Here is a 16,050-nt window from a genome sequence, read left to right as displayed (position 1 = left end):
TGATATTGAAGAAATGTCATTATTACAACTGCAGGAGAGCAGTTATTTTGCCTTTCAAACAGACCAGATTATGGATGTCACAAACATGGTGCAGCTAATTGTTTTTGTACTTCTGGCAGTCATGAAGATATAGGAGAAACGTTTTTATTTTGGAAACTGCTCGAGTCGAATGCTACTGCAGGAAACATTTTCGATGTGGTTGACATTCACTTGTTAAAAGCATGTATTCCTGTGCAAAAATGCATGTGTTTATACAGACAGGCCCATAGCAATATATGATCACTTAACAGGGCTGGCAGCAAAAGTGAAGAAAGCTGCATCTGTCTGTTTATGCAAACACTGTATAAGACAACCACCGAAAAGCATTGACTTCCAAGCATAAGTGCAAAACTCTTCGTATTGTTTTGACAGACACAGTAAAGGTCATAAACTTCATTAAGGCAAGGGCTCTAAACCCACAGCTATTCATATTATTGTATGAAGCTGCTGCTGCTGTGGTCTTCAGTCCTGAGACTGGTTTGATGCAGCTCTCCATGCTACTCTATCCTGTGCAAGCTTCTTCATCTCCCAGTACCTACTGCAACCTACATCCTTCTGAATCTGCTTAGTGTATTCATCTCTTGGTCTCCCTCTACGATTTTTACCCTCCACGCTGCCCTCCAATGCTAAATTTGTGATCCCTTGATGCCCCAAAACATGTCCTACCAACCGATCCCTTCTTCTAGTCAAGTTGTGCCACAAACTTCTCTTCTCCCCAATCCTATTCAATACCTCCTCATTAGTTATGTGATCTACCCACCTTACCTTCAGCATTCTTCTGTAGCACCATATTTCGAAAGCTTCTATTCTCTTCTTGTCTAAACTAGTTATCGTCCATGTTTCACTTCCATACATGGCTACACTCCATACAAATACTTTCAGAAACGACTTCCTGACACTTAAATCTATACTCGATGTTAACAAATTTCTCTTCTTCAGAAACGATTTCCTTGCCATTGCCAGTCTACATTTTATATCCTCTCTACTTCGACCATCATCAGTTATTTTACTCCCTAAATAGCAAAGCTCCTTTACTACTTTAAGTGTCTCATTTCCTAATCTAATTCCCTCAGCATCACCCGACTTAATTCAACTACATTCCATTATCCTCGTTTTGCTTTTGTTGATGTTCATCTTATATCCTCCTTTCAAGACACTGTCCATTCCATTCAACTGCTCTTCCAAGTCCTTTGCTGTCTCTGACAGAATTACAATGTCATCGGCGAACCTCAAAGTTTTTACTTCTTCTCCATGAATTTTAATACCTACTCCGAATTTTTCTTTTGTTTCCTTTACTGCTTGCTCAATATACAGATTGAATAACATTGGGGAGAGGCTACAACCCTGTCTCACTCCATTCCCAACCACTGCTTCCCTTTCATGCCCCTCAACTCTTATAACTGCCATCTGGTTTCTGCACAAATTGTGAATAGCCCTTCGCTCCCTGTATTTTACCCCTGCCACCTTTAGAATGTGAAAGAGAGTATTCCAGTCAACATTGTCAAAAGCTTTCTCTAAGTCTACAAATGCTAGAAACGTAGGTTTGCCTTTCCTTAATCTTTCTTCTAAGATAAGTCGTAAGGTCAGTATTGCCTCACGTGTTCCAACATTCTTCGGAATCCAAACTGATCTTGCCCGAGGTCAGCTTCTACCAGTTTTTCCATTCGCCTGTAAAGAATTCGCGTTAGTATTTTGCAGCCGTGACTTATTAAACTAATAGTTCGGTAATTTTCACATCTGTCAACACCTGCTTTCTTTGGGATTGGAATTATTATATTCTTCTTGAAGTCTGAGGGTATTTCACCTGTCTCATACCTCTTGCTCACCAGATGGTAGAGTTTGTCAGGACTGGCTCTCCCAAGGCCATCAGTAGTTCTAATGGAATGTTGTCTACTCCCGGAGCCTTGTTTCGACTCAGGTCTTTCAGTGCTCTGTCAAACTCTTCACGCAGTATCTTATCTCCCATTTCGTCTTCATCTACATCCTCTTCCATTTCCATAATATTGTCCTCAAGTAGATCGCCCTTGTATAAACCTTCTATATACTCCTTCCACCTTTCTGCCTTCCCTTCTTTGCTTAGAACTGGATTGCCATCTGAGCTCTTGATATTCATACAAGTGGTTCTCTGTTCTCCATAGGTCTCTTTAATTTTCCTGTAGGCAGTATCTATCTTACCCCTAGTGAGACAAGCCTCTACATCCTTACATTTGTCCTCTAGCCATCCCTGCTTAGCCATTTTGCACTTTCTGTCGATCTCATTTTTGAGACGTTTGTATTCCCTTTGGCCTGCTTCATTTACTGCATTTTTATATTTTCTCCTTTCATTAATTAAATTCAATATTTCTTCTGTTACCCAAGGATTTCTATTAGCCCTCGTCTTTTTACCTACTTGATCGTCTGCTGCTTTCACTACTTCATCCCTCAGAGCTACCCATTCTTCTTCTACTGTATTTCTTTCCCCGATTCCTGTCAATTGTTCCCTTATGCTCTCCCTGAAACTCTCTACAACCTCTCGTTCTTTCAGTTTATCCAGGTCCCATCTCCTTAAATTCCCACCTTTTTGCAGTTTCTTCAGTTTCAATCTGCAGTTCATAACCAATAGATTGTGGTCAGAATCCATATCTGCCCCTGGAAATGTCTTACAATTTAAAACCTGGTTCCTAAATCTCTGTCTTACCATTATATAATCTATCTGATACCTTTTAGTATCTCCAGGATTCTTCCAGGTATACAACTTTCTTTTATGATTCTTGAACCAAGTGTTAGCTATGATTAAGTTATGCTCTGTGCAAAATTCTACAAGGCAGCTTCCTCTTTCATTTCTTCCCCCCAATCCATATTCACCTACTATGTTTCCTTCTCTCCCTTTTCCTACTGACGAATTCCAGTCACCCATGACTATTAAATTTTCGTCTCCCTTCACTACCTGAATAATTTCTTTTATCTCGTCATACATTTCATCAATTTCTTCATCATCTGCAGAGCTAGTTGGCATATAAACTTATACTACTGTAGTAGGCATGGGCTTTGTGTCTATCTTGGCCGCAATAATGCGTTCACTATGCTGTTTGTAGTAGCTAACCCACACTCCTATTTTTTTATTCATTATTAAACCTACTCCTGCATTACCTCTATTTGATTTTGTATTTATAACCCTGTAATCACCTGACCAAAAGTCTTGTTCCTCCTGCCACCGAACTTCACTAATTCCCACTATATCTAACTTTAACCTATCTATTTCCCTTTTTAAATTTTCTAACCTACCTGCCCGATTAAGGGATCCGACATTCCACGCTCCGATCCGTAGAACGCCAGTTTTCTTTCTCCTGATAACGACGTCCTCTTGAGTAGTCCCCTCCCGGAGATCCGAATGGGGGACTATTTTACCTCCAGAATATTTTACCCAAGAGGACGCCATCATCATTTAATCATACAGTAAAGCTGCATGTCCTCGGGAAAAATTACGGCAGTAGTTTCCCCTTGCTTTCAGCCGTTCGCAGTACCAGCACAGCAATGCCGTTTTGGTTAATGTTACAAGGCCAGATCAGTCAATCATCCAGACTGTTGCCCCTGCAACTACTGAAAAGGCTGCTGCCCCTCTTCAGGAACCACATGTTTGTCTGGCCTCTCAACAGATACCCCTCCGTTGTGGTTGCACCTACGGTACGGCCATCTGTATCGCTGAGGCACGCAAGCCTCCCCACCAACGGCGAGGTTCACGGTTCTTGGGGGGGTGTATGAAGCTATGGCAGGTAAATTTAGAAGTTTGCTTCTTCATACTGAAATAAGATGGATGCCTCATAGCAAGATTTTAAACTGAATATTTGAACCGGGGTCCAAGGTTTTTATGTTTCTCTGTCACAATGAATGGTATGAAGAACTTTTTCGCTGATGATCAGTGGTTATCTTGAGTAGTCTATTTAGCTGCTATCTTTGACAGGTTTCACTTTTGGAATATGGGCTTACAACTACGAGACACAACTTCCATAGCAGATAACAAAATACAGTCTTTCAAAAAGAAAGCTGACTCTCCTCAATTCACAAGTACTGAATAACAACTTTTTCACACTCTCTTCTCTTACATCATTTTTTGGAAGACAGCAAACTACCTGGCATTGAAGATTTAGTTCGAGACATTATTATACATTTAAAGATACTTCAAAAAGATTTTGAAAGTCATTTATTATGCAAAATATGACTGGATAAAAAATTCATTTTCTGCAAAAATACCAGACGAAACAAACACCAGTTTGATGGAGGATGCTTTCAAAAAGAAAACCCTACTTTCCTTTTGATGTGGGCAGAAAAAAACCTTGTCTTTTCAAACAAGCATCTGATTTTCCGTGCCATTTTTTACTGCTTACATGTGTGAAAGTGGGTTTTCTGAGTTGCTGGACAGAAACAGAATTGGTGTTGGAAAAAAACTTGAGAGTTAAATTAAGCTCATCGAGCCAGACTTTGATGCTCTGATTTAAGATAAACAGCAATGTGCTTCCAGCTGAAACATGCAAATGTTTTTTCATCAGAATCTAAATTTGAAAACTGACTAATTACTGATTTTGAAGTATGATTTTTTTATTTGATTCTGTTTTTTTTTTTAATTGTTTGCACTTCAATTTACGATATTCCATGTTCAATTTATTACTCTTTTGGACAACTGGTTTATATTATTAGTGATGTACAAATTACAAAAATATTTTTAATGTAGTTCCTCTCTCAGTCAGTAAATATTTGTATCAGCAGTGACCCATAATTTCATATTATTCGCTACAAATAAGTAGGGTAAGGTGAACACGAATGACTGTAAAATAGTTCTTCTATGAAACCTTATTACTTGTGTGTGTCATATTTCTAACATGTATATTAAACTGTCAAGTGGTGCACAGTGCCAAAGTGTCTGGGAACCCCTGGTCTATACAAGAGGAGACTGCATGCATTTCACTGAATACCTTTCCTTAGAATTTGAAATTATTTGGTCAATATTGGTCCTCAATTGTCCAAACATCGCTTAAGAAAAAGAAGCATATGATTTCCACCACATGAATGTGTCAAATCTGTTACGATCTTCTGGTTTACGTAGACTTCAGCTCTGGACACCATAAATTTAATGGCCAGACAACTCTTGAAGATAATAATGAAGTTGCCAAGTATGTTTCACATTCAAATCCATGACTGTGTACCATTTAAAATTTTTTTTGTCACTTCCACAAACACAATGTCCTAAGGTTAGATACCATATTCAGCAGTCAAAGTCTGATGGTAATTTGAGCTTCATCTTAATTAACATACTGTTCCAGTGGCAAGTAAATACATTTTTGTGTTTTGCATTAACATAATCAGCATTATGGCAGTACGCCATATGGGCATGCGTGTATTGGTCACGTGTATGGCAGTCATATCCTGTACTGGTGCAGCTTTTTCATTCGCTTGAATCTATTTTTGTGCATGGCACATGACTACTGGCTGTAGCAGTTCATATTTTACCCAAGGAGTCAATTTACAAGTGTGTGTGTACTGAAGATGTTGTAGGAACATCGGACACCAGCTGTTGGAACTATCACGAAGAACGGAAACAGCCTACCAACAAGACTCAAAACAAGGAAGCTGAAGCAAAATGATGATTTTCAAATCTCTCCATAAATATACTGGCAACCACTGGAAACAGGGCTGCCTATAGTTATACCTTCAGTCTGATCATAATATTGACTCCCATAGAGCAACAGAGTATCATCAAATTTCTGTGCAATCAGTTCAAGTGAGTCTACAGGATTTATACACAGAGGAAGATGAAGCAATGACTATGATGTACCCTCCCTATATACGATCTGTTTCAGCCAAAATCAGCAGGAGTCTCAGGAATCTTAACATCACTCAAAATAAGAGGAACCCTAGTAAATGTGAAGGATGACACGGGACTACAAAAACCAGGAATTTATAACATACCTTGCCAATATCACACTCTGTAAATTTGTCACATGAGTAGGGCAGTGGAAAGCAGGTGCAAAGAACATAGGAGGTATACCCCACTAAAACAGCCAACTATTTCAATCATTGCCATGCACTATCTAAAGCTAAATCATTCCACGAACTATGATGAAACGAGGGTTCTGGCACAGACCTCCTGATACTGGGACAGTGTTAGAGTCAATAGAGATAAAGATACACTTCGAACCACATCGGACCGAAGACGGAAGGCCAACGCATGGACAGTAACAGCTGACCAAATATGGAGCACCAGCACTCAGCCTGGCCCACCAGATCTAAGACACAACACCTAAAACCATGTTCATGCTGGCTGTGCAAAACCATTACAAGAGATTCAGTGCAGCATGGCGCATCCGGTGTGGATGCCAAATCACGCTGCTTTGTGCAACAATGAACACGTTTTGCGCAGTGTTAGTATATCAAAAGAAATGGTTTGTGTGTGGCTGTTTGATAGCGTTTACGTTTTCGCATTGTTACTGAAGTGCATGTGCGCACACCAGAAAATTTCTGCGCACCAAACACACACACTGGTCCAATCTGCACTGCTCAGCGCCATTCTGCACTGCCCTGCACAGTGCATTTCTGCACTGCGTGTTGCAGCACAACCGTTGTGGATGGATGCAGCTCAAGTATGCTTCTAGCGGAATGTAGACCACAGAGGGAACACCTGATACTGCATCACACTGAAAATGGTACGCAAGCACACAGGTCCAAAGAAGGAATGCCAGTGCTCGGTGTGATGCACCGTATGAAGAAGGAATGCCTAAGGATGCTTCTCGCAGGGCAGACAACATACAGAATGCCTAGAACTGACCAAGGAGGGGGAAGGCCCTTTCCACTTGACAAGCAATCCCAGTAGCCTCTGACAAAGATAATGAGTCACACTGCCAAAACACTGTGCACTGGGAAAGCCTGAAGATTATATCCAAGAAAATATTTATCCTAATTCTCATCTTCACTGATGAGAAAAAAATTCTATTCAAGAAGTAGAAAGATTGTAATTTGGATGGGTTTCTGTCAGTTTGCCACCTAACAATCATGTTGGTCAAGGAAGGAAGTTTGCAGTAATGAAATAGAAAAAGTAATGTCAAAGAACAGATTCCTAATCTTCTTGAAGCACTTGCAATTTAATAATAATAATGAAAATGCAAACAATGATAATCTTCTCCTTTACTGAATGTTACGGCGTATATTTACAAAAACGTGGTGTCCTAGACAAAAAGGGTTGTGCAATTTCAGCACGGTATTAAATTTAAACAAAAAAAGGTGACAAAAGTTAGCAAAAGGAGAGAGTCAAGAAAAGAACACTGGAGAAGTAGTCCAAAAATAGCATGACTGGAGGGATGTGTTAATTCTGGAAAACACGGAGGTGAAATGGTTGCCACAATGAAGCAATGGTGCAATAAAAAAAACAAAGAGTGCTACAGAGAACAACAAATGCAAACACTTTATTGATTAAGCAGTTCAGATGACGTGGGACAAAAGGCACCAAACAGTAGCTACAGTAACACCGAATGGCAAGTATAACATCAACAGAATATGTGTTTACAACGAACTTGATACCATCCATTATCCAGTTAGAAAACATTTTTGAACAACTAACACATATTGATAAAAAGGCTACTATGGCTGGTAATATTTCACCACCTGTACGATGCAGGCAGAACAGGAAAACAGAGATGGAATTATTTTCCCTAGAAAATTTCATTTAATTTCTGTACAGAATGTTATTTGAATGAGTGATCAAAATAGAGTGCTTAATAAATTGTAAATAAAGTCTTAAGCATTTTTTGTGACCTTGATAAATTGCAAAGACCCACAATCCACACTGTGTCACACTGCACCCACAATTCAAGGGGCCAATCGCAGTTCTGAAGTGCACTGGCCTCTTTCTATAATTCAAGATGTTGAGCTGCTGCAAATGTTAGGCTGTTAAACCATTATTAAGTGAAATATGCAGAAACAAAGTGAATCCACTGTGGACTCCTATAGGTTGCAAGGCATTAAGTCCCTTGAGTCTATGTTGGACTCCCACAGCAACACCAACAACATTACACTCTTAATAACACGGAAGGGGGGGAAAAAAATCAAGCAGAAAGTAGAAAAACAGAAGCTATTTAATGCAACTCTTACATTTACAAAAAAGTGCAAAATCGTTTATATGTTAATGATGACAATCTTGCACATCTAACTTATTCCTGAAGTTGTAATGCAGCTTACCTACACAAGGTGGTTAGAAAGTTTGTAAGGGTGTTGTAGCGTAGACTGCACTGAGAAATAATTGCTGGGGAGGGAGAAAAAAAAATAATAATAAATTTATATGCTGTGGCATTTTCGAGTTAATTAGCATTGAAGTTAGCTAATCAGGCTGTTGCACATGCAAATTCAAGCGGCCAGTATCACCAAATGTGTTCTTTGTTTGGTTTCCTAAAACCAAGAGTGTAATGCAAAAATTGGACATGGGACAGTAATAAGACTCAAACATGAGACAAAGGCGGAGTGGTTCCATGTGCTAATGTCTACAAAATGTGAACAAGCAACACTGGGCCACTTGCATTTGCACATTCAACATCCCGATGGCTAATATCCATACTAATTAACCCATAAATGGTGAGAGATATCTAATTTTTTTCTTTTCAACTGCTTTTCAGCACAAGCTACTCAGCAACACATGTACAAGATTTTCAGACTGTTTCTATCCATTCTTTATATTGCTGGGTTGTTTACCAAGAAATCTACGAAAGTTGATTAACAGGATTCATTGTATTTTGGATTTTCCTGGTGTATAAGATTTATCTTTGCATACAATGATTCACTGTTGCACATGCAGCTAATCTGTAAGCTCTCCCTTCATATGAAAGTTTCAGAGAAACGTGTATCATATGAACGGTCATTTCATTATAATAAATGATAAACTGATATTGAAATATTTACAAAAAATAAAGATATTTGGGCACAATTATGTTTTAAAAGGTTCAGACACGCATTAAACTATTAACAACCCACATATGTTGCAGATCTTGCCATTATGGCTTCATGGAATTTTCACTGGAATGTGGTAAAGTTCAATAACATTCCAAATAGCATTCGCTTTGAAATAGGTTTGCTGCTTTGAGACGCCGAACTTTGAGAGTGGCTGACTATGAGACTTGAGAATGATCTGTTGAACCTAAAGCAGTTGTGTGAATTCCACCACAACGTAATTGGTTACCAGAGTATTTGATTTCGAATTGTAACAAACACATTTGTGTCTGATGGTGTACAAAAACCTTCAGAAAACTGAGGAAACAAAATATTTATTTACCTGTGTCTGAGTGTTTCTTGAATGCTGCTTCAGGTAACAGGAGGTCTGGCAGCGAACCAGGTAAAGATTCTTGAGTCTCGAATTTTAAATGAGATGCTGCTTCTGTAGTGTGATGAGGTACATCACTTGCTGTTTTGTCACTGATATCAAGCCAAATATCATCACTGACCATTGAGAATAAATTAAAGTAATAGCTTATGAAATTACATTTAGAACACAAAAGATAATCATAGCAAATCATTGGAATTTTAGGACTGATAGCAGGAGGGCTAAGGATGGAATTTGGTAACCTTGTTTTACATTTGATACACTACTTAGGAAAGTACAAAGCATAGTACACTTCCACCTAAAGACAAGTTCAGTTTCCAGTTATTTAAAATATAAATCAGTATTGCTCATTATTTTTGCTTCTGACGTAATAAATAATACACACAACATAAACACACACGTGTATAACGTAACAACTCTCTGTATAACATCTATGAATATAATCTGTGCTCTCTGAATAATGCCTACAACTGATAAATGGACCTTGTGTCTGATAGTGTACCTCAGAAAACTAGAGAAACAAAATATTTATTTACCTGTGTCTCATATTAATCAGCTAGGAGAGGTCCCCAGCAATGTGATTAACTTTTTGAAACTTTATACACGGCGATGTATGTTAAGATTCAAGGTATTACATCCTGCAACTACTCAGGTGGGCCCTTGGTTACAAGTAGTTGACAAAAAAAATTGGAATTTTGGGTGATGCTCTTACAGTTTTTAATGAGCCACATTTTATGATGTACTTGGATAGTGTAATGGTTATAATACTACCATCATGCAAGAGGTTGTATGTTTGAATCTTGTTAGGTGCTTTGAACCTTTTCTATTTTTAAACTTCATCAAAATTACTTTAATCATTATTTTTATTCCATTTATTGACTTCAATGTATTTTTTTATTTCTACTGACTTCTCACATCATTTTAACCACCGTTTAACTTTTTCAATTGCTGTCGTTTTTAATTCTCATCATTCTTTTCCCACCTGGAATATCTGTGGATGTGGTTTTGATTATTGCCATGTATTAAGATTGATTTACTTTCATCATCCTTTATTTCTATCCATTTTACTGCATTCACTATTTCTATTCCTAATATCGCTTGAATTTCACTTTACTTATATTACCTTCTCCGGTTTAAATCATCTGCGTTATTTTGTTCATTATCCAACAAAAATCTGAATGTTTGTATGATGACTACCATACAAGAAAATGTACATCTTTTAATTAAAAATTATATTTTTGACACCACTGCACATATAAATAGATTATTTCATTTTTAGTTTTTTAACTGATAGATCAGTAGTTCCAAATTTTAAATATTATGACAGATTAAGAGAGATAATTAACTTCAAATGCACAAAGACTCCAACTGTAAAATGAATTACAGGAATTAAATATGAGAGCAATTGAAAAATGTAATACAATAATTAAAATATCACTTAGGAACATAAAAAAATACATTTAAACCAATTAACTAAATAAAAATAATGATCAGTCATTTCGACGATTTAAATGTAAAAAATATCGAACACCTATAGAAATTCAAACCCACAACCTCTTACATACAAGGTTAGTACAATAACCATTAGGCTATGGAAGTACTTCGTAAAACGAAATTTATTGAAAGCTTTAGAGCATCACACAAAATTCCAATATTTTTTTTTCCATTGATTATTCGCAAATGAGAGCCTACCAGGGTGAATGGTTGCACGGTGAAATATCTTTGACATTAACCTACATTACCACATATATATGGTTTCAAATGTCTACCCACCACTGGGGACCCCTCCCTGTAAGTAGAATAATTAAAATCAATATAGATCATTACAAAATAATTATATTACCACCATATATTCAACAAATCAATCGCTCGCTCGCCCATGTGTGTGTGTGTGTGTGTGTGTGTGTGTGTGTGTGTGTGTGTGTGTGTGAGAGAGAGAGAGAGAGAGAGAGAGAGAGAGAGAGAGAGAGAGAGAGAGAGCCAGCCCTGCAGGAATTAATTATAGCTTCTTTTGTTAACACTCTGAAAACAGATCAGTCTATGTTACATTCATTGCACACCATACCGCAGTTTTCACATCATGCAGAGTCTCCTGATGTATTTCAGGATCAACCTCTCCAACATGCACAGGCTGTAATAGGCACCTGCAGTATTGACATTGGGCAGAAAGTATGTCAATTAGTCAGTCGATGCAGTACCATTATTTTGCAAGCAGATGTTACTGACATCAGTCTCAGTCATCTTCCCAACGTCATTCAGTTCATTCTTAGTTAAAATCGATACTTCACCTGCCATAATGTCCAACAAATGGGCCAGAATGACATGCAGCAATCAGGACCTGCCCGTAAGATATACTTGTTCGTGTCCACTGACAGAGATGGTGCTGTCATCATATAAATAAAACACTGTATATCCCTATAGCAGGGTAAACTGAAGCCCTTCACCAAATCCATTCTGCCAGTAGTACTATTACCACATATAATGCAGGATAAAATATGATTGTAGTGTTTGGAAAAGTCAGTGATGTTAATAATTTGAGTGGGAAGTAGAGTTGTGCCAGCTCCCTGGCCTGTGATAAAGCAGATCTGAATTCCCGGCTTGGTAAAAAGTTCCAGTTGTCACAATAAATCCACTTCACTGCAGGTTCCGCATTCAGTTGTTTCACTGATTACATTAAAAGAAAAAAAAGGAGAAAGAAAAACTAGATGTCATTTTGACAAAGAAATAATCGAGGCAGTTAGTGGCATCAAAGGTAGTGTCCAGATGCTCATAGATGACACAGAGACCCAAATTGATGATAGCAACACCAAAGCAGAAATTCTGAACTCTGCTTTCAAATGTTCTTCCACCAAGGAAGCTCAAGATTTAATTCCCCAGATTTAATTCTTGCCCTAATGGAAAGGTGAGGACCACCTCCGTAACCATGGTTAGCATCATTGCCTTCAGTGCAGAAAACCTAGGTTTATTTCATGGTACCCCATCAGAATTTTTCAAAGGTAGAGGTCTGGAAAGAGGTCCACTTAGCCTCATAGGTCCAGTGAATAAAGAAGCAGCAACAGCATCACTATAATTCATCTACTGGCAATAATGGCTGGAGGGATTGGCAACATGCTGGTAACGTGTCCTTCCTCAGACTGCTTTTAGGCAGCTGCTGGTTATGTTTTTATAGGAAAGATGAGTGGATATTGATATTGCTTTCACTGGCATTATGAATCAGCTGAAATAAAAAGAAATTGAAGAAAGTCTGAAGCAACTCTCTCAGTTCCTACACAGAATTTACAGCTGAGTTTGCCCCTCACTTACTCAAAATGTACAGCAGACAGCATAAACTAAAAAATGTGCCATGTTGTTGGAAGGATGCAATGGCCACATCTTTCTATGAAACGAGTGGCAGAAATTACCAACAAAACTACATCCAATATCCTTTGATGAGCCAAAACATAAAAACAACTCCCTGCCACAAGACTGAATGCCACCTGATGCTGTTGTGGAGGTGCAGTACAGTAGGGGAAGTATGTAAGTGGAGCAGAGACTAATGGGGAATCCATTTAGCAATGGTACAGGCTACAAGTGAGGAAAATCCATTGACAGAAGCAACTGTAACAAAGTGCAGATTGTTATGGTGCAGTACTTGGGACTGAAAATCTCAGAAATGGAGAAGCTGGTTGGCTGTTTGCGTGCTACTGTTGTGGGCATATACGAAAGGTGGTTGACGGATGGTAAAACCACGAGTAAATGACTAGGCAATGATGTCCACTGCTTGCCAGATGAGTAAAACAAGATAGGCAGAAATATGTGGCAGATCTAGTGACTGAGTACAATACTGGTGAAAGCATAAGTATTTCGGAGTACATCATACAATATACATTGTTGAACAATGGGGCTCCACAGCAGACAACCTATATGTGCTCCCACATTTACCCAACAAGTTATCAATTATGACTACAATGGCCGTGGGATCATTGACATTGGATCAATGAAAAAGTGTCATCTGGTTGGATGAACTCTGTTTTGTTACCATATGTCAATGGTTGTATCCTGGTGTGTCATCATCCAGGCTCCTTGAAATGTCAACTGAGCAAGCCAATGAGGGTAGTATTATCCTGTGAGGGATTTTCACTTTGGCTTCCATGGGATCTGAGATAGTAATTGAAGGAACCATAACAGCTGTGGACTACATCAAAATTATTTCGGGTCATTTACATCCCTTCATGCTTGTTGTCTTTCCGAACAGCAATTGTGTTTTCCAGCAAAATGAATTATTGTGTCACAAGGCAGCCAGAAATGTACTACAGCATTTTCAGCAGCACGATACTGAGCGGACATTGCTGTCTACGCTAACAAATTCATTTTATCTGAATCCAGTGATGCTATCAGATGCCAGCCTTGCAACCACATACCACCAGCCGTTATTCATGGAAACTGTGTGAAGAAATCTGGCACCACACAGCTCGAAAAATCTATGAAGGGCTTCCTGCATCTGTGCTATGCAGAATCGCTGCTGTATCTCATTCCAAAGGTGGGCTAACATGCTATTAAGCAGGTGGTCATAATGTTTTGGCTCCTACAGAAAATTCTGAGTATCATACAGTGATTGTGTGGCTAAGATAGATCACTATTTACTATAAAGCAGACAAGTTTCTGTGTGCAGGTACACACTCACTAGCGTAAGTCACTAGTGAAAATTTGTAGAGTTGTTTCACTGACCTACCATTAAGACAGTCATTATGTGCAGGTTTCATTCCAACAGGTGATAGAGAACACCGAGCTACGATAAACTTCTTTGTTTTGGACAGTATATCGCTAATGTAAGTCTGTCCAGCTTACTTTAAGGTTTGTAAAAAGCATTTTCAACAATTAAGAAATTGGCAGCCAAATTGAAAACGGGTCACATTCATTTTATCTGAACATTCCACAACAGCAACCACATCTGAATAAATCAGATCTGTCCATTATCACCAATTAAAGTTCTCAAGCATAGCTGAAGCCATAGGCACATCAGAAGAATGAACACAATACTACATTTCAAATGAAAAATGAACTTCGCACATACTCTGTTCAAGATTCACTGAATGCTGATCAAAAGGAAAATAAAAACTGATTCCCAGCAAAGTTTGGATATTTTGGGGAAAAAAAGGAGAATCAAACTGAATGTGTGTGTTGATTTGTTGCTGTAGGTAAGTGGGTCCACCACATCACACCACTAGTGATACAGTAATCAAAATACTTGGTGGGACCTGGTCATCATGCACAAAAATGATAATGTCAGTTTCCACAGCTGTAAATGAAACACTACGTTTCCTTGGGAGTATAAGGGATTCCAGATTTTCTTGAAAAAAAAAAAAAAAAAAGAGGTAAAAAATAACATGAAAATCGTGTACGACTTTTGGACCAATGGATGAAAAAATGCGAAGAAGCTGAATATGCCCACCTATTATTAAACCTTAAGAAATCTGTTGAAAAAACCTAGATTCATACCAACTAAAACATTACAGCAGGTGTAGACTAGGTAATTTACAGATCTTTCAATATCACACTTCAGTTGAACTCCAGAGATAAGAAAAACTATTTTATCCTAAAAACTATGCCTGGTGAAGATTTTCTTTGTTTTGTTTGAACCACTTTTTAACTAGGCAAACTTTTATTCTGCAACTAGTTTTGTTATAAATCTCTACACATCACAAAGTTATAATTTATTTTTACACTGGTATGTTGTTCTCTCTGTATGTTATAATACAACAAAAATTCTCTAGGAACTGTTTAATTAATAACAACTGAACATTAAGAGAATACTGCAGCTGCTGGAAGTTACTCAGTGACAACAAATACCAAATGCCAGTAATCAACACACTACTGAAAAAAATTAATTATGGAAATTTCCTGTAGAGTGAAAAATGTTTTTGACGATTTAAAGACATACTTGTGGAATTTACTAACTTATATACTTTATGACCATCAAGGGTATATGTAACAGGATAGTGTTGTGTTGAATCAGTGACTAGCATATAAGCCATCCTGAATTTCCTACTTTCCTGTTTGAAACTTTTAGTTCTGCTACATGGAACATTTCCCCCCTCCCTCTCTCTCTAGTGTGTGTGTGTGTGTGTGTGTGTGGGCGCGCGCGGGCGCGCGCGCGCGCACTCCACCCGACTTGATACCACAAAATAAGTATTGAAATACATAACAGATAAATTGAAAATCAAACACCAAATTTAATTACCCAACACACTGGACGTTTTCAATAAGTTCTTCCACAAATTCTCTGGTGAATTGAACTGGTAATTCACGCTCTGAAGTTTCAGTTGATACAGGCAGTTGTTGATCTAAACAGGTCACAGGAGTTGATGCCACTGAATTGTTGTTGCCACATCCACCCTGCTACAATAGATTAAAAAAAGCAAGGTATTAATGTGGTTATATAGTACCATGGTAATAAATACTGCAAACATACCACCACAATCACAAGGGAGAGGAGTGTGCAGGGAGAACAGGAATTGACCCACATAAAAAACTTAGACATAAATTTAATAGTTTGTTACTGATGCCATTGATATATCTGGATAAAAAAAATCATTATCTAACAGCTTTTCACACATACCATACCAAGCAAGAATCTTCAAAATATGATTCTTAATTGTTTTTATTAATTAAACAACAAAACTGGAGCACTCCAC

The 16,050-nt window shown here is 38.1% G+C and overlaps 1 protein-coding gene across 7 annotated transcripts in view; it reads right to left on the bottom strand.

Moving 5' to 3' along the window:
- Positions 1-16,050, bottom strand: part of LOC126260848 (interaptin) — a 212,946-nt gene that overhangs the window by 96,621 nt on the left and 100,275 nt on the right. For 6 of the 7 annotated variants that reach the window (XM_049958253.1, XM_049958252.1, XM_049958256.1 and 3 more), the window contains 2 exons: positions 15,597-15,754; positions 9,329-9,468 (listed from right to left, as the gene is read on the bottom strand). In XM_049958253.1, coding sequence (XP_049814210.1) covers positions 9,329-9,468; positions 15,597-15,754 — 298 coding nt within the window. The remainder of the gene's footprint in view (positions 1-9,328; positions 9,469-15,596; positions 15,755-16,050) is intronic. The other variant, XM_049958258.1, reaches the window with a different exon arrangement.

This window comes from Schistocerca nitens, chromosome 5 (assembly GCF_023898315.1).
Source record: "Schistocerca nitens isolate TAMUIC-IGC-003100 chromosome 5, iqSchNite1.1, whole genome shotgun sequence".
In the NCBI taxonomy this organism is placed as follows: domain Eukaryota; kingdom Metazoa; phylum Arthropoda; class Insecta; order Orthoptera; family Acrididae; genus Schistocerca; species Schistocerca nitens.
The sequence above is the reverse complement of the archived record's forward strand: the minus strand, read 5'-3'. Positions and strand labels throughout refer to the sequence as shown.